Raw genomic sequence first — 22983 nt, 5'->3', positions numbered from 1 at the left:
TTCATGAGAACATCGACGAACGTTCTCAAATATGAAGAATAAATGAAATAGAACTTTATTATTCTCAAAGAAAAGATATTGTTCAAAAAAATTTGAATTTATAAGACCTCCAGAATAAACCCTAGAACCTCCAGAATAAACCCTAGAACCTTCAGAATAAACCCTAGAACCTCCAGAATAAACCCTATAACCTTCAGAATAAACCCTAGAACCTCCAGAATAAACCCTAGAGCGTCCAGAATAAACCCTAGAACCTCCAGAATAAACCCTAGAACCTCCAGAATAAACCCTAGAGCGTCCAGAATAAACCCTAGAACCTCCAGAATAAACTCTAGAACCTCCAGAATAAACCCTAGAGCGTCCAGAATAAACCCTAGAACCTCCAGAATAAACCCTAGAACCTTCAGAATGAATCCTAGAACCTTCAGAATAAACCCTAGAACCTTCAGAATGAACCCTAGAGCGTCCAGAATAAACCCTAGAACCTCCAGAATAAACCCTAGAACCTCCAGAATAAACCCTAGAGCGTCCAGAATAAACCCTAGAACCTCCAGAATAAACCCTAGAACCTTCAGAATGAATCCTAGAACCTTCAGAATAAACCCTAGAACCTCCAGAATAAACCCTAGAGCGTCCAGAATAAACCCTAGAACCTCCAGAATAAACCCTAGAACCTCCAGAATAAACCCTAGTGCGTCCAGAATAAACCCTAGAACCTCCAGAATAAACCCTAGAACCTTCAGAATGAATCCTAGAACCTTCAGAATAAACCCTAGAACCTTCAGAATGAACCCTAGAACCTTCAGAATAAACCCTAGAACCTTCAGAAAAAAACCCTAGAACCTCCAGAATAAACCCTAGAACCTTTAGAATAAACCCCAGAACCTTTGTTCTAGTTGTGTTGTTGTGTTCTTGTTGTGTTTAATCTGAATTTTGTGTCTCTGAATCGCTAAGTTTTGTGTTTTTTCCTTCCGTCCTTCACATTATCTCTCAGTGACCAGTTCTGTAATAACCTGCAGCCAAGGGCAGCACCTGAACACCACACACACACACACACACACACACACACACACACACACACACACACACACACACACACACACACACACACACACACACACACACACACACACACACACACACACACACACACACACACACACACACACACACACACACACTCCTGACAGTTCCAGCTGCTGCTTTTTGGAGAAATCAATAACTCATAATTGCAGTGTGTCTGTTTGTGTATGAGTGTATTAGTGTTTATGTGTGTATTTCTGAAGTTGTGAGGACAAACAGCCTGTTTCAGTGTGTAGATTCAGTTTAAGGTCAGAGTCAGTTCACAGATGAATGGACTCAGTGTGTGTTAGTGTGTTATTGTCTGTTATTGTGTGTCATTTTCTGTTATTGTGTGTGTTAGTGTGTTATTGTCTGTTATGTGTGTTACTGTGTATTAGTGTGTTATTGTCTGTTATTGTGTATTAGTGTGTTATTGTGTGTATTAGTGTGTGTACTATTGTGTGTTATTGTATGTTAGTGTGTATTTTCCATCGTTCTCCACATTTTATCCTGTGTTCTGGGTGAAAGTGTGTTTGGTTTCTGTGTGTTTGCAGCCCAGATGGGTGGGAACAGAGTCTGCAACAGTTTCCTTTGTGTGTCTATAAATTAACTCTAGAACTAAACAAACCGTAGAACCACTGTTACCAGCTAACTGAACCCTAGAACCTCTCAAGTGAACTCTAGAACTTCTGAAGCCTCATAATTTACCTCTCAAAAGACATCCTGGAGGTTCTAGAGGTCATTTATGAGGGTTCAGGAGTTTTAGATGACCTCTACAACCTCAGATGTTCTCTAAAACAACTTGAATCCCTAAATGAACTCTAGAACCACCTCCTAAACAAACCGTAGAACCATTGTTCAAACCAAAGTGAACCCTAGAACCACCTATAACCTCCCAGAACCTCCTGAAACCTCATAAAAAAACATCCTGGAGGTTCTAGAGGTCATTTATGAGGTTCCAGGAGTGATTTTCGGATGACCTCTAGAACCTCCTGAATGTTCTCTAAAACAATCTGAACCTCTAACATTAACTATAGAACCTCCTAAACAAATTGTAGAACCACCCGAGTGACCTCTAGACCCCTTATTTCTCCCAAAAGACATCCTGGAGGTTCTAGAGGTCATTTATGAGATTTCAGGAGTTCTAGATGACCTCTAGAACCTCCAGGATATTCTCTAAAACAACCTGAACCTCTAACATGAACCCTAGAACCTCCTAACAAACTGTAGAACTACTGGTAGCACCTAACTGAACCCTTGAACCTCCAGAATATTCTTTAAAACAACCTGGACCTCCTATATCAACTCTAGAACCTCCTGGATGTTCTCTGAACCTTCCAAGTGAACTCTAGAACTCCAGACACTTCCTAAAAGACATCCTGGAGGTTCTAGAGGTCATTTATGAGGTTTCAGGAGTTCTAGATGACCTCTAGAACATCCACGATGTTCTCTAAAACAACCTGAACCTCTAACATGAACTCCAGAACCTCCTAAACAATCTCTAGAACCACCTAAATGTCCTGAATGAACTCCAGAACCTCTGAAAGCTCTAGGATGTTCTCTAAAACAACCTGAACCTCTAACAATAACTGTAGAACCACTGTTCCAACGTAACCACTGAAACCTAGAACCTCCTAGAACTTCGTGAGTGAACTCTAGAACTCTTGAAACCTCCTTAACGACATCCTGGAGGTTCTAGAGGTCATTTATGAGATTTCAGGAGTTCTAGATGACCTCTAGAACCTCCAGGATATTCTCTAAAACAACCTGAACCTCTAACATGAACCCTAGAACCTCCTAAACAAACTGTAGAACTACTGGTAGCACCTAACTGAACCCTTGAACCTCCAGAATATTCTTTAAAACAACCTGGACCTCCTATATCAACTCTAGAACCTCCTGGATGTTCTCTAAACCTTCCAAGTGAACTCTAGAACTCCAGACACTTCCTAAAAGACATCCTGGAGGTTCTAGAGGTCATTTATGAGGTTTCAGGAGTTCTAGATGACCTCTAGAACATCCACGATGTTCTCTAAAACAACCTGAACCTCTAACATGAACTCCAGAACCTCCTAAACAATCTCTAGAACCACCTACATGTCCTGAATGAACTCCAGAACCTCTGAAAGCTCTAGGATGTTCTCTAAAACAACCTGAACCTCTAACAATAACTGTAGAACCACTGTTCCAACGTAACCACTGAAACCTAGAACCTCCTAGAACTTCGTGAGTGAACTCTAGAACTCTTGAAACCTCCTTAACGACATCCTGGAGGTTCTCGAGGTCATTTATGAGGTTTCAGGAGTTCGAGATGACGTCTAGAACCTCCAGAAAAAAACAACCTGAAGCATTCATTTTTCGGTTCCTATTTCTGTCCAACATTTCCCACGTTCCCTTTCAATGAGCAACAAACTGAAGCAGAACTTCAGGAATCTGTGAAGTTTTGTCTCAAAAACTCAGAAACAGGAAGTGTTCTTTTTAATGCTGCAGTGTATTAAACGTGTTCTACGAAAACACGATAGAAAAAGATTTTCACTCGGAGACACAGACAGAAGAACAAATAAAAACAGAACCGATGAAGTGAAGCAGCAGACGGCACCTCCAGTAGGAAGAATGCCGTCACTGCAGCAGAACCTGGATCCAGAAAATCAGACATTCTGGTTCTTCACAGAATCAAAGGTCAGTAAATAGAAAAATGAGCTCTGAGAGCAGAGGGGTAATAAATAGAAGTTGGAGGTGGTTCTCCTGGTTCTCCTGGTCCTCCTGCTCACCACTCCTTCTTCTTCTCATCCATGGAGACCCCCCCAGGCCCCAGGGCCACCACCAGCAGCAGGCCTCCGATCACCGAGGTGGTCTGGAAGAAGTCGTACTTGAGGAAGTCGTGGACGGGTCGGTGGACCGGAACATTCCAGAAGGCGTTAAAGGTCACGTTAATGCAGAACAACCAGAACACCAGAGTCAGCGCCGCCAGCTTGGTCTTAAAGCCCACCGCCACCAGAACCATCAGCGCCGTGCCCACCAGGTTCTGCAACACCTGGACACAGATGGGACAGAACTGGGTCAGAACCACTCAGAATCAGGTCAGAACTGGGTTAGAACCCGATCAGAACCGAGTTAGAACCAGATCAGAACCAGGTCCAGACTATGTTATCATTAGAGTAAATGCTCTGAAGAAGAAGTTATCATGGTAGCTAACCACCATGCTAACAGCTAGCCACCATGCTAACAGCTAGCCACCATGCTACCAGCTACCCACCATGCTAACAGCTACCCACCATGCTAATAGCTAACCACCATGCTAACTGCTAGCCACCAAGGTAACAGCTTACCACCATGCTAATAGCTATCCACCATGCTAACAGCTCTTTCCGTCAGAGGAGAACCAGCTGTGGGGTCAGAACTCATCAGGTCACCAGGAGGAGGGTTCTATTTATCACGGTCCAGTCCTGAGGTTCCTCTAGACATGTTCTACCAGATGAAGCATGTTGTGGTGACTCACCGTCAGCAGGCTGAGGTCCAGGTGCAGCAGCGTCATGAACATGAGAACCAGGAGAACCCGACCTCCCAGCTGCAGCAGGTGCTTCGGAGAACTCTGGCATCCCAGAGAAGGAACTCCGGCAAAAACACTGCGAGCCTCAGACCTGCACTCAGCCAGGAGCAGGAGAAGACCTCCGCCCAGAGCCAGGTTCCTGCAAGAACGTCATCCATATTAACAGAGCCAGGTTCCTGCAAGAATGTCACAATAACATCTGGAGCACTAACTCAAGTACAAATAAAGAACCCTAAACTCCATCTGATGGTCTCCAAGTGTCTGTTTCTCAATCAACCAGAACCTCAGAACATCTGGTTCTTCATCTCCAGTAACTTTATCAATGATCAGAGTTCTACCTTCATACTGGGATTATTTCCAGAGTTCCAGGTCCTTGAAGTCCATAGAGGAGAACGTCCCCTGGAGAAAGTTCTACAGTAGACCTCCCGACAACTGCACAGTTGTCGGACCATTTCTGAGTCCTCTTTGGACCATTTTTGAGTCATTTTGGACCATTTTAATGTCATTCTGGTTCTAATCTTGATGGATATAAAACTGATACCAGATAAGTTCCACATCCATCCAGGGGTCCCAGTCTGAAGGTCAAACTGAAGTTCCAGTAGATGAAGCAGCAGCTGATTGGTCGATGATGACTAAATAAAGATGATTCTGACCTCATGAGGAACTTCAGGTCCCACAGGATGCTGTACGCCACCGTCTGGAAACAAACACGACCTTTAGGAACATCTGGATCAAACTGAACGTTTCATGGAGATTCTTCTTCTCAGATTAACTCCAGTATATTTAATGTCTCTGAGCAGCAGCGCCCCCTGCTGGCCCTCTGTCTCAGTAACTAATTACATGTATTTAAATCAGAAAAAATATCAATCTACAGATATTTGCCATTTTGTGAAAGAAGAAATATGTAAATAAAAGATTAAGTTAGTGTTGGTTAGTTAGTGTTGGTTAGTTAGTGTTGGTTAGTTAGTGTTGGTTAGTGCTGGTTAATTAATGTTAGTTCTGGTTTAGGTTAGTGTTGGTTTGGGTTAGTTAGTGCTGATTTGGGTTAGTGCTGCTTTGGGTTAGTTAGTGCTGGTTTGGGTTAGTGTTGGTTTGGGTTAGTTAGAATTGGTTTGGGTTAGTTAGCGTTGGTTTGGTGTAGTTAGCGTTGGTTTGGGTTAGTGTTGGTTTGGGTTAGAATTGGTTTGGGTTAGTTTGCGTTGGTTTGGTGTAGTTAGCGTTGGTTTGGGTTAGTGTTGGTTTGGGTTAGTTAGTGTTGGTTTGGGTTAGTTAGCATTGGTTTGGGTTAGTTAGTGTTGGTTTGGGTTAGTTAGTGCAGGTTTGGGTTAGTTAGTGTTGGTTTGGGTTAGTTAGCATTGGTTTGGGTTTGTTAGTGTTGGTTTGGGTTAGTTAGTGCAGGTTTGGGTTAGTTAGTGTTGGTTTGGGTAGTTAGTGCTGGTTTGGGTTAGTTAGTGCAGGTTTGGGTTAGTTAGTGTTGGTTGGTTATTGTTGGTTGGTGTTGGTTAGTGTTGGTTGGTCAGTGTTGGTTGGTCAGTGCTGGTTGGTCAGTGTTGGTTAGTGTTGGTTGGTGATGGTTGGCGTTGGTTGGTTAGTATTGGTTGGTTAGTGCTGGTTGGTTAGTGTTGGTTAGTGTTGGTTGGTGTTGGTTGGTGTTGGTTAGTTAGTGTTGGTTGTGTTGGTTGGTGTTGGTTATGGTTTACCTGCAGAGCAATGACAGCGAACAGACCACAGCAGGCGTGTTGGACAATGTTCCTGCTGAGAATCAAAACACAACCACCTGCAGACAAACAGATGTTGAACCTCTGGATGGAGTTCATCCATTACAGCTGTTTAATTACAAACTGAAACTGGATTAAATTATGAATCTGACTGGAGTTTGTTGTTCGGCTATAACCCGATTAAAGGATGTTTTATTTTGATAATCTTACTGTAAACATGATTTAAAAACTAACTTCCTGTTGCAGAGGAATCACCAGGGTGATGAACAGAATAAAGATGCTCAGCTCAGTGATGGATCCAAACTCAGTCTGAAACCAAAAACCCTCAAACATCTGAGTCTGAGGTTCAGCTTCCTGTGGAGACGGTTCCTGGTCCTCCAGAACCCCTACAGGAAGCTGCTTCTTACCTAGCTGCCCCAGCAGGTTGATGAATACGAACACGTTAGCCAGGAAGTGACCGCAGCTCCAGGTGGCGTTGATGTACTCGCTTTGCTCCGCCCACTGGAACCACATCCGGACCCCGTCCTCCAGGAAGGTGCTGACCAGGCAGAGCCGGGCCACGTGGGGCAAGTAGTGTTTGGTGACGCGCAGGAACTGGGGCAGAACAGAACCGGTTAGCTGTTAGCTTCTGTTAGCCACTGGTAGGTGCTGTTCGCCACCATTAGCCGCTGGTAGCTGCTATTAGCTGCTTGTAGCTGCTGTTAGCTGCCATTAGCCACCTTTAGCTGCTGGTTCAGGTGCTGCCATCGACCAGCAGTTGTTTGTAACAACAAGGTGAGTCTGATGCTTCAGGACCAGCTGGAGGAACCTCATTCATCATAACAGCACCACCTACTGGAAATACTACTTTTCATGCAATTAAATGAGGCTTCACCAATAGCTACCTAGGAGCTAACTGGTAGAAAACTGGTAGCTATCCAGGAGCAAACTATGAGCTAACTGTGAGCTAATTGTGAGTTAAATGTAAGCTAACTGGAAGCTTAGTAGGAGCTAACTTTAAGTTAACTGGGAGCTAATTGGGAGATAACCAGGCGTTAACTATAAGCTAACTGTGAGTTCACTGTGAGCTCACTGTGAGCTAAGTGTGAGCTAAAAGGAAGTTAACTGGAGGCTAACTAGGAGCTAACTGGGAGCTAACTGGGAGCTAAGTGAGAGCTAACTGGGAGCTAAGTGAGAGCTAAATGGGAGCTAACTGGGAGCTAACTAGGAGCTAACTAGGAGCTAACTGGGAGCTAACTGGGAGCTAAGTGAGAGCTAACTGGGAACTAACTAGCATCAGCAGCATCAGTGTGTATCTGGCAGTTTGAAAACATTCAACAGCCTCAAAGAGGAAAACCACAGCAGTTTGTTAAAACAGACAAAAACTCAACGGAGTTCTGTGACGGCGGAAACAGAAAAGTGGAAGCGACTAAAACCTGCTTTAAACTTCCAGATTACAGTCTATCTAGATGATTACTAATATCTTCCTTTTAGTTTCACTTTTAGAGCATTCATCACTAAAGACAACATTTAAATCCGCTAAAACTTCAGCTCCATGAGCCTGAATGACCCTCACACCAGACTCCATTGAGAAAACTGAGATTTTAACACTTTAATGCTGTTAGGCTGAAACTTACAACAGATAATAAACTCATTTTGTTCTGAGTGTGTTAATCTGAGTTTCCTTCTGATTTCGGGAGAAATAAAATTCACCACAACTTCTTCCAACAATCATTAAACAACAGATGCGTTTGTTCCTGTTCTTACTGTAATAATAGAGACAACAGTGAACATTTCTCTGATTCTATCTTCTGTTATTTCCGCTCCAGACTCCGCTCAAAAATGCGTCAATTTAAAGTTTCCTCGTTTCTCCACAGAAAGCATCAGCAGGTAGAACAACACCGACAGACAAAAATCAAATTCACAGTTTCTTTTCTTTTCGGCCGACAGGAAATAGAAGTACAGCCAATATTTTTGTGTTAAAGTAGGTTTTAATTCAGACGTCAGCTTCCGGTTCCTGCAATCTGCGGCTTCTCTTCAAACTTCACAAAAGTTCACATTTAAACCAACAAAGTGCCTCCAGGGAAGATGTTAAATCCGGATTTAAACCAGAAAACGGTCACTTTCCGTCTATAGTGGCGGAGAACTCAGCCGGTTTAAGTTTGAACCTTTTAAAACACAGACATCCGGACCGGGTCGCAGCGCTGCCTGCGGGCGCCTCAGAGTGCGCCCTCTCCGGTCAGAGCAGCTCACCTGGTCCGCTACGTCCTCCGCCCGGCTCATTAGGTCTCCGTGTCCCATGTCTGCAGCGGCTCCGGCGCAGCTTCTATCCGCTCTCAGGCGTCCCGGTCCCTTCCGCCGGTGCTGATGCTGCCCCGCTGGTTCTCCTCCGACCCACAATGCTGCGCGCCGGCCGGGAGCGCGCCCCCTGCGGCCGTGCACGACGAGGCGTGCCACGTGGACGGAGGCTGCAGGAAACAAACACGAAATATGAAATAAAAGTTTATTTGTAATGTTTTTTATCTTTTATTTTGTGGATGTTTCTGCAGCTGCTTCATTTCTGAGTTAGTTTTCTTCAGAATATTAACAGATTTGGTTAAATTATGTCTTTCAGTGTTTATTTTAGTTGATTTAGAGAAAACGGAACCTCAGAATCAAACAATTAATTATTGATTTCAGATCAATCAATAAAACATCTCATAATCAGGGTTTAATATTTTAAATGTAAACCAAACAAAACAAACTGCAGCTTTTTTTCTTAATAATCCCAATAATTAAATATGATTATTGATTATTGATTAATGAGAATTAAAGTAGTTTATCTCCGGTTAACTCAAGAAGTGACATGACTCAAAATAATCAAAATAGAAATATAACTTAAAAAATACACAAAATCTAACTTTAAATTTAATATTTCAAAATTAAATATAAAACAATTTATTAAAACATTATTTTTAAGTTTTTTTTTAATAAACTGAAGGATTCCTTCCCTTTTTAGTCGATTATGATTCAAGAATGTTTCAAGAAATTTTGATTTTAGGAACGAAATTTAAAGATTTCTGTCAAATGTAACATCCATCCATGATCTATACACCGCTCTATCCTCATTAGGGTCACGGGGGGCTGGAGTCTGTCCCAGCTGACTGAGGGTGAAGGCAGAGGACACCTGGACAGGTAACAGTCTATCACACAGCTACACGTAGAGACAAACAATCACACTCACATTCCCACCTACAGACAGTTCAGAATCACCAGTTAACCTCAGCATGTTTCTGGACTGTGGGAGGAAGCTGGAGAACCTGGAGAAAACCCACACATGTCCAGGAGAACATGGAGACTCCATGCAGGAAGATCCCAGGAAGGCTGGGACATGAACCAGGGATCTTCTAGCTGCAAGGTGACAGAACTAACCACTACACCACTGTGCAGCCCAAATATAACAATAAATGATAAAGTTAAGGAATGTAGAAAATAAATGTGGGACTTTATAAATACTTTAAGTCAAAAATAGAACTTTAACAGTTTCTAATTTAGTTTAAAAACGTTCTGAAAGTTGGCATAAAAATAATAGTTTATTTCTGTTTAATTGTAATTTTGTAACAAATTTTTTGATTTGTATTTTCTATTTCTTCTGTTTACTTTTATTTTATTGTTAAGGCTAATTTAATAATTTTTTTTATTTTAATATTTTGTGTTATCATTTTAAATAAATGATATTTATCTTTTATTTTCTATGGTTAATGTTCATTATTTCAATTTTATTGTTAAATTCTAATATTTTTGTACTATATATTTATTTATTTTAATATACTCTAATATTTTAATGTTATCATTTTAAATAAATTATATAATTTGTCTTTTTTCATGACTAATATTTATTTTTCTTTTAATGTTTAGTATTTTAATTTTTAATAGAATCTCTTGTAATGCTTAATGCTACGATTTTACATTATATTATGTATCATTTATTTTCATATAAATGATGTTATTTTATTGTTGTATTGTTCCATATTTTCTTATTTTAATATATTTTATATTTTTAAATTTTTATTTTCATATAAAATGTTCATATAAATGTTTTATTTTCTTGTTAAATTATATTTTGTATTACATATTTATTTTTAATATAATCTATTTTAAAGTTATCATTTTAAACTACATTTATCTTTCATTTTCATGTCAATACAGTTCATTATTTTTATTTTGTTTTATTCGATATTTTTTGTATTTATTTCTTATTTTAAATATAATTTATATTTAGTGTGGCTTCCACTTTAAATTATATTATTTCAGTTATTTTTATATGGTTAATGTTCATTATTTTTATTATATTGTTTTATATTTATTTATAATATAATTAGATTTTATTGTTATCATTTTAAATCATATTGTTTGTCTTTTATTTTTATATGATTAATATTCATTATTTTTATTTTGTTTCATTCTGATAGTTTTGTATTTTTTTCTTATTTGTATTTTAATTCATTATATTTTATTGTTATCATTTTGTTATATATAAATAAATATGTCCACAAATGACTGAATCACTGTCAGCAGACATTCTTCTGATGAAACAAACAGTTTCAGTCTTTCAGACTCTTTTATTCACATTTATCCAGACAGAAAACAAACTTTAACCTGCAGTTCCAACAGGAGCCAGCAGGTGTCAGTAACACAGCAACCTGAGCAGGTATGCACCTGTCCAGTGAGCTCTCCGTGACATCATCATCACCAGGTGGTCAGCTGAGGTCATCGTGCCCCTCCCCCCTCCTCTAAATAAACAACAACGAACAACAGTCAGTTGTCGTGTCTCTGTAAGGATCAGGTACAGGTTATCAGACTGTATGTGTGTGTGTGTGTGTGTGTGTGTGTGTGTGTGTGTGTGTGTGTGTGTGTGTGTGTGTGTGTGTGTGTGTGTGTGTGTGTGTGTGTTACCTGCAGCTTCAGGTAGTGTGTGTGTGTCCTGCAGTGTGTGTGTTTTGCTGTGGCTTCTGTGTAGAAAAACTTGTTGCAGAGTCGACAGACGAAGCCACAAACTGGAACCACAAAACTACTTCCTGTTGACACAAAGAGTTACTGATCATTGATCCAGCTGGAGGAGCTACAGGTGAGTTCTACAACCTGTTCCCATAGCAACCACAGGGACCTACCATATGTGGTGTGGGGGTCGTACTGCCCCCTGGTGGAGTGGTCAGGATCAGCGGTCTGCAAACATCAAACATCAGTTACTGATCCTCAGAGACTCTGGTCTGACTGAAGAATAAATATTTAAACATTTACCTCCAACACCAACTCCTTCCCTCCTCCTCCTTCTTCTTCTGCTACATCTACCTCCTCCTCCTCCTCCTCCTCCTCCTCCTCCTCCTCCTCCTCTTCCTCCTCGTCCTGGAAGCAGCCCACAGCATCCACAGTGATCAGTTCCTCCTCCTGGGCTTCTAGTGTCACCTGAAGACACAAACAGACAAACTTTATTCACCAGAAACAAACACACAGTCTGAAGCCGTGTGTCCACTAGATGTGATTTTCCTGCTTCAACACACCGCATCTGAAAATCACACGGACGGCAGGTGGTCACTAGCGGACCACAACATGGTCACATGACAGCGCTGAGCAACAGCAGGCTGCTACGTGGTGACATCTAAACTAGCCATCGTGAAATAAAACCAGGATACATGCAGCTGCTGCAGATTATTTCTGCCTCAAATACTTTCAGAAATACTTTTCCCTGAAGAGTTTTAGAAATAAACGGGAAAGTTTGTGGCCGAGCCGCTGTGTTTATCCGACTCATCTGCAGGATCATCAAGCTGAAAGCTCGGTCATGTGACCACGTAGCGCCCGCTATTGCTCAGTGCCGTCATGTGACCATGTTGTGGTCCGCTAGTGACCGCACACCATCCGTGCGATTGTGTGTCTCTTTGTGGTGGTTTTGTGTCTCTTTGTGGTGGTTTTGTGTCTCTTCGTGGTGGTTTTGTGTCTATTTGTGGTGGTTTTGTGTCTTCATGGTTGTTTTGTATCTCTTTGTGGTGGTCTTGTGTCTCTTTGTGGTGGTTTTGTGTCTCTTTTTGGTGGTTTTGTGACTGTTTGTGGTGGTTTTGTGTCTCTTTGTTGTCGTTTTGTGTCTCTTTGTTGTCCTTTTGTGTATCTTTGTGGTGGTTTTGTGTCTCTTTGTGGTGGTTTTGTGTCTCTTCGTGGTGGTTTTGTGTCTCTTTGTGGTGGTTTTGTGTCTCTTCGTGGTGGTTTTGTGTCTCTTTGTGGTGGTTTTGTGTCTCTTCATGGTGGTTTTGTGTCTCTTCGTGGTGGTTTTGTGTCTCTTCGTGGTGGTTTTCTGTCTATTTGTGGTGGTTTTGTGTCTCTTTGTGGTGGTTTTGTGTCTCTTCGTGGTCGTTTTGTGTCTCTTTGTGGTGGTTTTGTGTCTCTTCGTGGTGGTTTTGTGTCTCTTTGTGGTGGTTTTGTGTCTCTTCGTGGTGGTTTTCTGTCTCTTCGTGGTGGTTTTGTGTCTATTTGTGGTGGTTTTGTGTCTCTTCGTGGTGGTTTTGTGTCTCTTCGTGGTGGTTTTGTGTCTATTTGTTGTTGTTTTGTGTCTCTTTGTGGTGGTTTTGTGTCTCTTTGTTGTCGTTACTGACCTGTTGTTTGTGTTCTGGAGACTTCATGTGCTCGACGAACTTCCTGGGTGTCCTGAAGTGTCGTTTGCAGACAGGACAGAACGGCCGACACAGCTGCTTACACATCTGGAGCAGACAGAGGCGGGTCAGAACCGGGTTCTGCGGCCGGGTCGTGTTCTCATCGTGGTTCTGAGGCTCACCTTGTGCTGTTTGGTCCGTCGGTGGATGATGACGTCACCGGCGAAGTGAGTCTGACAGGAGTCACACCAGCGCTGAGCCTCAGGACGACGCCTCCTGCTGGCAGAACCACAGCTGGAGTTGGTTCTGGTCCAAAACTTCCAGACAGGATTTAGGTTGCAGTGTGTGTGTGTGTGTGTGTGTGTACCTGTCCTGCAGAGTGTGTGTGTTGAGGCGGATGGATTGTGTGATCTGTTGCAGCTTCTTCAGGTGTTCTGCTCCTGACATGTGGTCCTGAAACACCTGAAACACAGGAGGAGCTGAAACCTTCCTCAGAAACCAAAAAAATCTGATAAACAACCTCCTCAGAACATCTGATTCTTCATCTCCAGTAACTTTATCAATGATCAGAGTTCTACCTTCAGACTGGGAATATTTCCAGAGTTCCAGGTCCTTGAAGTCCATAGAGGAGAACGTCTCCTGGAGAAAGTTCTAGAGCAGACTCACCGACAACTGGAGAAAGTTCTAGAGCAGACTCACCGACAACTGGAGAAAGTTCTAGAGTAGACCTACCGACAACTGGAGAAAGTTCTAGAGTAGACCTACAGACATCTGGAGAAAGTTCTAGAGTAGACCTACCGACAACTGGAGAAAGTTCTAGAGTAGACCTACAGACATCTGGAGAAAGTTCTAGAGTAGACCGACCGACAACTGGAGAAAGTTCTAGAGTAGAACTTTCTCCAGGGGACGTTCTCCTCTATGGACTTCAAGGACCTGGAACTCTGGAAATATTCCCAGTATGAAGGTAGAACTCTGATCACTGATAAAGTTTCTGGAGATGAAGAACCACTGATGATGTTCCTCACTTGCAGGGAGTGACAGGTGAGGTTGCAGACGTGACAGTGGAGTCCACCTGTCTGTCGGTCGGCCGTCCTGTCCGTCTGACCGAACTCTCTGCTCTCGCTGCTCTGCTGAATGGTGACCTTCAGCGAGCCGACGCTCTGCAGCTGCAGGTGAGACAGGTGAGACAGGTGAGAAGACCTGACAACATCCACACTAACCTCCTGGAGAATCCATCAGACTCACCTCTGCTGCCACCTGCTGGTCAGGAGGAGGGACATCTGCAACACAAAATCACCTCATCAGCCATCGAGCAGACACACACCACACCTGATGACATCATACACACCTGCTGCCAGACCACATGACCCCGAGGCCTTCTCCCGATTGGACGGAGCTGCAGCGTCCTCACCCCTGTGGAAACATGTTAACGTTTATTATTATTATTATTATTATTATTATTTTTATTATTATTAATGCAGATTTGTGGATAAAACACAGTAAATGTTTTATGGGTTTAAATTTTAATAATCAGACTGACTCTCTTCGTTGTTGTTTTATGTCTCTGTTGTTGTTTTATGTCTCTTTGTGGTGGTTTTGTGTCTCTGTTATATTGAGCAGCTAGTCCTCACTGTGGGAACATGAGGATTAAATATTTAACACATATTCTGCATTTTCCTGCAGATAAATAAATGAAATCTTTAAATCAGCTCCACCTCATCCATCACAACAGACAAGTGCAACTCATCCCTGACATTTTTCCAAGCAAAAATTGAAAATATCTACAGCAACCTGCCCACACCTGCCTCCCACATCTGACCAGTCAGCCCTTAACATATTTCTCTCCATTATCTCCCACACAACTCTCCAAATTTACAACAGGAATTAGCAGCTCCACCTGCAGTCTGGATCACATCTGCTCTCACCAAGGCCTGTCTCCCTTCCATCTCCTCCCGCATTACCACAATAATTAATTCATCTCTCAGCTCCGGATCAGTACCACAACCCCTCAAACTAGCTGCTGTTATCCCCAACCTTAAAAAACCTGGACTCAGCTCTGATATCATGAATAACTTCCAACCCATTTCCAACCTACCCTTTCTGTCAAAATCCTGGAACGTGTCATAGCTCCCCAAATCCAAACCCATCTAACCTCCAATGCCCTGTTTGAACCATTCCAATCTGGATTCTGCTCACAACACAGCACTGAAACAGCCCTTCTCAAAGTCACCAACGACATCCTCCTCTCTGCAGACTCTGGCCTCCTCACCATCCTCATCATCCTCGATCTCACTGCAGCCTTCGATACCATCAACCACTCCATCCTCCTCTCCTGCCTGGAATCACTCAACATCAGCAGTACCGCCCTCTCCTGGCTCAGGTTCTTTCAAACAGACAACAATTCATCAGCATTAATAACTGCTCCTCTGCTGCCAGGCGTCCCCCAGGGTTCGGTTCTCGGCACCTTCCTGTTCATCCTCTACATCCTCCCTCTTGGTAATATCTTCTGCAAACATGGTCTCCACTTTACGGTGGCCGAGAGGTGCAAACCAAACTTACATAATGCAAAACACTTTTACAACCTCCAAGACACAAATTTACAAGCGACAAAACACTTTTACAAGTCCAAAAACACTTTTACAAGTCCGAAAACACTTTTACAAACCCAAATGTAACCGGAAAGGGAATGTCCCAACTCCGGGATTGAACCGGAAGTGACGACGAGGAGCGGCTAATGCACTCTGTCGGTCTGATCTGCGCCATTTAAACACTCTAAAGACCGACCACACGAAAAACAAAACCGCGTCAATCGGTTCATATGTTCCCCACAAAACGGGCAAAACATCACCTGCTCGCTGTCCGTTGCATTAGCCGCTCCTCGTCGTGACTTCCGCTTCAACCCCGGAGTTGGGACATTCCCTTTCCAGTTACATTTGGATTTGTAAAAGTGTTTTCGGACTTGTAAAAGTGTTTTCGGACTTGTAAAAGTGTTTTGTCACTTGTAAATTTGTCTTGGAGGTTGTAAAAGTGTTTTGCATTATGTAAATTTGGTTTGCACCTCTCGGCTACCGTACCACTTCCACTGCTACGCCAACGACTTACAGATCTACATCTCAACCAAACCCATCACCCCAACAACCTGCTCCACCCTGACCTGCCTCAGTGGAAGAAAAACATGGATGCAAAATAACTTTCTACAATTCAACTACGATAAATCAGACATGACAATTATCGAACACTGACAGCTTCACCCTGATCATCGATAACTCCACTCTGTCCCCATGTCCTCGCATCTGTGGGAATCATTCTCAGCAACCTCACCTTCCAACAACACACCAACCAGATCACCTGGACCGCCTTGTTCCACCTCTAGAACATCGAACGCCTCCACAACTCACTCTCCTTCCTGCTGCTAAACCCCTCATCCACGCATTCATCACATCCAGAACTGACGACTGCAACAGCGTTCTTTGTGGTTCATCCTCACAAGTCCTCAATAAACTTCAGTCTACCCAGAACTCAGCTGTCCTCCTCCTGAACACATCACCCCTGCCCTCCAAAACCTCCACTGGCTCCCCATCCCACAATGCATTCAGTTTAAAGTCCTCCTGCTGACCCACAAAGCCCTCCATAACCCCCAATACCTCAGAGACCTGCCCCACACTCCCTCTACTGCCCCCATACCCCAGAGACCTGCTCCACACTCCCTCTACTGCCCCCATACCCCAGAGACCTGCTCCACACTCCCTCTACTGCCCCCCATACCCCAGAGACCTGCTCCACACTCCCTCTACTGCCCCCCATACCCCAGAGACCTGCTCCACACTCCCACTACTGCCCCCCATACCCCAGAGACCTGCTCCACACTCCCACTACTGCCCCCATACCCCAGAGACCTGCTCCACACTCCCACTACTGCCCCCATACCCCAGAGACCTGCTCCACACTCCCTCTACTGCCCCCATACCCCAGAGACCTGCTCCACACTCCCTCTACTGCCCCCATACCCCAGAGACCTGCTCCACACTCCCTCTACTGCCCCCCATACCCCAGAGACCTGCTCCACACTCCCTCTACTGCCCCCCATACCCCAGAGACCTGCTCCACACTCCCTCTACTGCCCCCCATACCCCAGAGACCTGCTCCACACTCCCTCTACTGCCCCCCATACCCCAGAGACCTGCTCCACACTCCCTCTACTGCCCCCCATACCCCAGAGACCTGCTCCACACTCCCTCTACTGCCCCCCATACCCCAGAGACCTGCTCCACACTCCCTCTACTGCCCCCCATACCCCAGAGACCTGCTCCACACTCCCTCTACTGCCCCCCATACCCCAGAGACCTGCTCCACTGCCACACAAACTCCCTCCGATGCAAACCTTCTCTCCCCCCACTAAGAACCAAACACTGAACCTGGGGGGATAGAGCATTCTCCATATCTGCCCCAACACATCCATGCAGCACAGACCCGACCACCTTCAGATCACTCCTCAGACCCACCTGTTTAGAACTGCTTTTAATACATGCTACTTATTTTTATATTTTATGACTTGTTTTATGATGTTCCTTTAATTTTAATGTTTGCTGATTTTTATGGAAAGTGTCTCTGAGTGTTCTAAAAAGCGCTATACAAATAAAATGTATTATTATTATTATTATAAATAAATCTGTTTCTGTAACAAAAACACACCAACAGGAACCGACCCGTCCAGTCTGGCCCTCTTGGCCTCTCCTGAAGCTCCATCTGTTCCCGGGCCTCCAGGTGTTTCTTCTTCTGTGGTTGCGGCGCTGCTTCCTGTCACCTGGACAACAACAGAGACGTCCGTCAGATGGGTCGAGGACAGCAACAGGAGGGCGGGTTTGTTTTCTGTACCTGCTGAGGGGGAAGCAGCCTGACAGGGAACCGAACCCTCGACACGCCGCTTCCTGCCGCAGGTAGAAAACACCTGGAGGACCACAGAGCAGCTTTAAACAGGTAGAAGAAGGAGCTGAAAACATTTGATCACAGGACAGGAGACCGAAGCTGCTGATGTGGAGCCCAAAGTTGTTTAAATCAATCCAACTGGACTTTAAGAAGGTTCCTTGAAGACGTTCCACCTCTCATCCAAGAGGCTTCTTCAGTTCTGGTGGTGGTTGATGTTGCCTCAGCTTCTAACCTCTGTGAGGTGTGGTCAGTGTTATTCACATTCTGACGACCATTGCCAAGGCCCACCTGGCTCCTCAACGATGGTCGTTGGGAGCCAGGGAGTGACAAAGGGGGTCGTTGAAATGCGAGTTTCACCGAGCCCTCGTATGCTAATGGTGGTCGTTAGCATGAGCCACCTCACCTGAGTCATTCTGCTGAGTAGTTCTTTTGGGGAGTTTTGAAAGGACCTGATTGTAAAATGGTGAAAGATGATGTCGCAGACCACCCCCCCTGTTCAGAGATGGCTTCTCCACTTTGACATGGATGGCTTCTTTCACGCCTCTCTCAAACCATCTGTCCTCCCTGTCCAAAATCTGAACATTGGTGTCCTGAAATGAGTGTCCCTCTTCCTTGAGGTGAAGGAAGACCGCCGAATCCTGTCCTGAGGAACTGGCTCTTCTGTGTTGAGCCATACGCTTGTTAAGTGGCTGTTTGGTTTCCCCTACGTAGAGATCTGAACATTCCTCGCTGCATTTAACTGCATACACCAGGTTGCTCTTCTGACTGTGTGGTGTGGGGTCCACCCAAAAGACCCCACACCACACAGAGGTTATAAGCTGAGGCAACATCAACCACCACCAGAACTGAAGAAGCCTCTTGGATGAGAGGTGGAACGTCTTCAAGGAACCTTCTTAAAGTCCAGTTGGATTGATTTAAACAACTTTGGATAACCATGACCTGGATGAATGAGAAACTACACAAACATGCTAATGTGGAGAACTTTATCTACAGATGAATGAGAAACTACACGGACATTTTATCTACAGAAAATAATCAAACTGCAGACATCAGGATAAAGAACTGTCTCTTTGTGGTTGTTTTGTGTGTCTTTGTGGTTGTTTTTTGTCTCTTTGCGGTCGTTTTGTGTCTTTTTGAGGTTGTTTTGTGTATCTCTGAGGTTGTTTTGCGTCTCTTTATAGATGTTTTGTGTCTCTTTGTTGTCGTTTTGTGTCTCTTTGTTGTCATTTTGCGTCTCTTTGTGGTCGTTTTGGGTCTCTTTGAAGACATTTTGTGTCTCTGAGGTTGTTTTGTGTCTCTTTGTTGTTGTTTTGTGTCTTTTTGTGGTCGTTTAGTGTCTCTTTGAAGTCGTTTTGTGTCCACTGTGACTGTTCGAATGTTGATCTTTTCTGTGGCTGTTACTGATGAACTAAGACCAACACACCTGAAGCTGCACCTGCCACTAGTAACCAATCAGAACGTCCGGTTCTCACCTGTCTGTCCTCCGTGGCTGTTTGACCATGATGAAGGTTCACCTGCTCACCTGTATGTGCACAGGTAAAATAGTTTCAGCAGAACATACAAGAACCACCAAACTCCTCCTGAATGTGACTTTTTTCAGATTTTTAATTAAAACAGACAATAAATAAAAACTACATAAACAACAAACGTTCATTCAAAACTTCATTGACATTTCGTGACATTTTAACAGCTTCTCTCCACAGCAGACACGGAAAACGGGCTCATTCTTACATGAAATAATAGAAACTATACATAAAAGTAGAGTAAATTGGCGTTTAGTATGTGAGCCCAATCGAAAATGGACTTCTGTTGATTCCTAAAACGTCTTCACTAGTTTCATATGATGGATGATATTTTATTAGCAAACCAACACAAAATTAGCAGTTTTTTAAATAGAGTTTTCGCACTAAACGCGGCTGGACTAACAAAATAAAGCCGTTTCTCTGAACCAGCCGCTGTTGTTTTAATGTTTTATTTCTTTCCGATATTAAAGGAATCATGATGTTTCCTTCTTTAGGAATTTGATATATTGCAGAATTTCAGCCTCACTGGTTCCTACAGCCTCGATAAATAACAGATGAATTAAACCAACTCTGGAAGGTTTAACACAGTTTAGATCTCAGCCGATTAAAAACTAACGTTTACTGATTACAAAAGTGTCTTAACGGATTTATTACTGTGAAAATTTCTGGATTAAGAAGCAAACAAAAACTGGATTAGTATATTTTTTTAAGAGGAACTCGGCGCTATACGCGGTTATGCTAAAGCTAACGCTAAGAAGCGGCTTCTCGGGGTGAAGTAACGGTTTTATTTGTTTGGTCTTATCGGCAGAAGTTTGTTCACATTTATTATCGGAGTAAAAACTTAGATTTGAGTTTAACTGCGGTTTAATTTAACTTACCTCAGCGCTCAGCAGAAGCTAAAGCTAACCCAGCTACATGTAAACAGACTGACTGTGAGCCGCGGTGTCGCCCCCTGCAGGCCCGGAGGAGGCGCTGCGGTCGTCCGAGGAACTGCAGGAAAAACAAACATGAAAACAGAAAATAACTTCTGAAAGCAGGAAAAAGAACAGTCACGTTGTGGTTGTTTTGTATGTCTCTGTGGTAATCTTGTGTCTCTTTGTTGTCGTTTTGTGTTTCTGTATTCGTTTTGTGTCTATTTTTTGTTTTTTGTGTCTGTTGTTGTTTTGTGTCTGAGGATGTTTTGTGTCATTTTTTGGTTGTTTTGTGTCTCTTTGTGTTTTTTTGTGTCTATTTTTTGGTTGTTTTGTGTCTCTTTGTTGTTGTTTTGTGTCTCGTTGTCGTTTTGTGTCTCTGTTGTCGTTTTGTGTCTTTTGCAGTCGTTTTGTTTATGTTATTTTATGGTTTAATAAAGAGTTTGATGAGTTCACATTTTCTGAGCCTGTTTTTAAAATTTGACTTGTCTGTTTTTTTTAATCCACCAAACATAAAAAAAAAAAAATCAACCATTTAGCATCTTTGTGAATAATCCAGCAACAGTCACATGATAGATAAATTTGAGGGGAAACAACAGACAAATAAATAGAGCAGATAAATATCCTGTGATGAATATATTTCTTTTAAAAAGATGCAGGATGTTTTAAAACTTTTAAACTGATGGTGATGGATGAATTTTGTCCTCGCAGGGAAAGCAGAATAAAAAAATGAATTCCCTCCAGTGACAGCTGTAAACCAGATGCATGCTGGTCCGTGTGGTCCTGCTGAATAAACTCATAAATTAGCTTTGCCTTATTGTATTGCGGTCTGTGTTTCCAGGCCTCTGATTGGCTGGAGGCGTCTGGAAGTTATTTGCAGTTTGCAGTGAATCTGCTGGTATTTCCTGGATTCACTGAGCAGACAGACTGAAACCAGACTGGAGCTGATCCAGGAACAGATTTACGGCAGGAAAGTGTCCAGAAGCAGAACATGGTGAGAGAACAATAATTACTGGTTCTGAAGGAACGTTTTAGAGGCTTATTTACTAACCGAAACATGGCACAAACCACTGGACTTTTACCCACTCAACCAAGCCACTCCCTCCGGATACACGTACCTCAACTCACCCCGCCCAGAAGGTCGAGGAGGCGGCATCGCAGTCATCCACAAACAGGTCTTCACAACCATCCCACTTTCCATCCCTGCCTCCCCCTCCTTTGAACACCTTGTTTTTAAATTACGCGGTCCCACCCCAATGGTCACTGCTATCATTTACCGCCCACCTAAACCAAACCCCTCATTTCTCCCTGACTTTTCCCACTTTGCCACCCAGCTATTAGCTACATCTCCGTCAGTCCTCATCCTTGGTGACTTCAACTTTCACATGGACAACCTTCACAGTAAATCTGCCTCTGACTTCCTAGACCTCCTACAATCACTCAACCTCACCCAGCATGTCAATTTCCCCACCCACAACCATGGACACATCCTCGATCTGGTTTGCTCCTCTGGTCTTACAGTCCTAAATATCTCCAGCTGTCATCTCTCCATCTCTGACCACCTAGCAATAACTATGGACATCAGCCTCCCCACCCCCCTGCCCAAGGAAAAACGGACAATCTTTTTTAGAAACACTAGATCACTCTCCCCCTCTGTATTCTCCGCCTCACTGACCACTGCATTGTCCATCTCCCCTCCCCCATCAATCAATAACCCCACTGACCTCATCAACCACTACAATCATACTCTCTCTTCCTGTCTTGATCAGCTTGCTCCCCTCAAATCCAAATTAGTCACTTTCTCCCACTCTGCTCCATGGTACACCCCCGAACTCCACCGCATGAAAGCCCATAAACGACAGCTGGAACGTCTTGTCAAGAAAACAAACCTGACAGTTCACCGTCAAGCCTACTCCGACTTCCTCCAACAATACAAAGACGCCCTGAAATCTGCACGGTCCACTTTCTACTCTGACCTGATCAATACCAGCTCCAACAACCCCAAGTCCCTCTTCTCAACTGTCAATAAACTCCTTGCCCCCCCGGACACCGTCTCAAACTCGTTCACCACTGACAAGTGCAACCTATTCCTCTCTTTTTTCCATAACAAAATCATCTCCATCCACAGCAGCCTTGTCACCTCTCCCACCTCACTTGATCCCCCCTCTCCTCCACCAAACCCTCTGAACTTTCCCCCCCTGGCCCACTTCTCGCCCGTTTCCCCCCTGGACCTGCCCAAATTCATCACTGGAACTAAAAACTCCACATCCTGCCTGGACCCCATCCCCACTGACCTCCTCAAAAACTGCCTCCCTGTTATCTCCCCCCTCATCTCTAACATCATCAACACTTCCCTCAGTACTGGCTGTGTCCCCTCACCCCTCAAGCTCGCCTCTGTCTCCCCCATCCTCAAAAAACCTGGTTTGGATCCAACCTCCCCTCACAACTTCCGGCCCATCTCCAACCTCCCCTTCTTATCCAAAACATTAGAACGTGTCGTCGCTGCCCAGTTGAAAACTCATCTCACCTCCAACAACCTGTATGAAACCTTTCAATCCGGATTCTGCTCTCATCACAGCACTGAAACTGCTCTCCTCAAGGTCACCAACGATCTCCTCCTCTCCTCAGACTCTGGACAAGTCACCATCCTCATTCTTCTCGACCTCTCTGCAGCATTTGACACAATCAATCACT

At 43.7% G+C, this 22983-nt stretch overlaps 1 protein-coding gene across 9 annotated transcripts; it reads right to left on the bottom strand.

Moving 5' to 3' along the window:
• Positions 1–3518: 3518 nt before the first annotated feature.
• LOC111568981 (surfeit locus protein 4-like) lies at positions 3519–20694 on the bottom strand. Of its 9 annotated transcripts, none has more exons than XR_008601981.1 (15): positions 20257–20694; positions 19328–19377; positions 17805–17877; positions 17636–17733; positions 14278–14342; positions 14175–14209; positions 13955–14095; positions 13297–13391; positions 13112–13208; positions 12933–13037; positions 11590–11754; positions 11460–11514; positions 11245–11366; positions 8563–8777; positions 6786–6924 (listed from the first exon to the last, which is right to left on the bottom strand). XR_008601981.1 is itself a non-coding variant. In XM_055011264.1 (15 exons), the coding sequence occupies exons 2-14, from the start codon at positions 19354–19356 to the stop codon at positions 11049–11051; spliced, it is 1113 nt and encodes a 370-aa protein (XP_054867239.1). In that variant the 5' UTR covers positions 19357–19377; positions 20257–20690; the 3' UTR covers positions 8640–8777; positions 11008–11048. The 9 variants fall into 9 exon arrangements, 5 of the variants coding, with proteins under 5 accessions (XP_023126657.2, XP_023126659.1, XP_023126658.2 ...); XR_008601982.1 differs by having other exon boundaries at positions 13112–13205; positions 20257–20678; XM_055011264.1 differs by lacking the exon at positions 6786–6924 and adding an exon at positions 11008–11081 and having other exon boundaries at positions 8640–8777; positions 20257–20690.
• Positions 20695–22983: the final 2289 nt, after the last annotated feature.

This window comes from Amphiprion ocellaris, chromosome 6, assembly GCF_022539595.1.
Source record: "Amphiprion ocellaris isolate individual 3 ecotype Okinawa chromosome 6, ASM2253959v1, whole genome shotgun sequence".
In the NCBI taxonomy this organism is placed as follows: domain Eukaryota; kingdom Metazoa; phylum Chordata; class Actinopteri; family Pomacentridae; genus Amphiprion; species Amphiprion ocellaris.
This window is presented reverse-complemented; position numbering and strand designations above follow the sequence as displayed.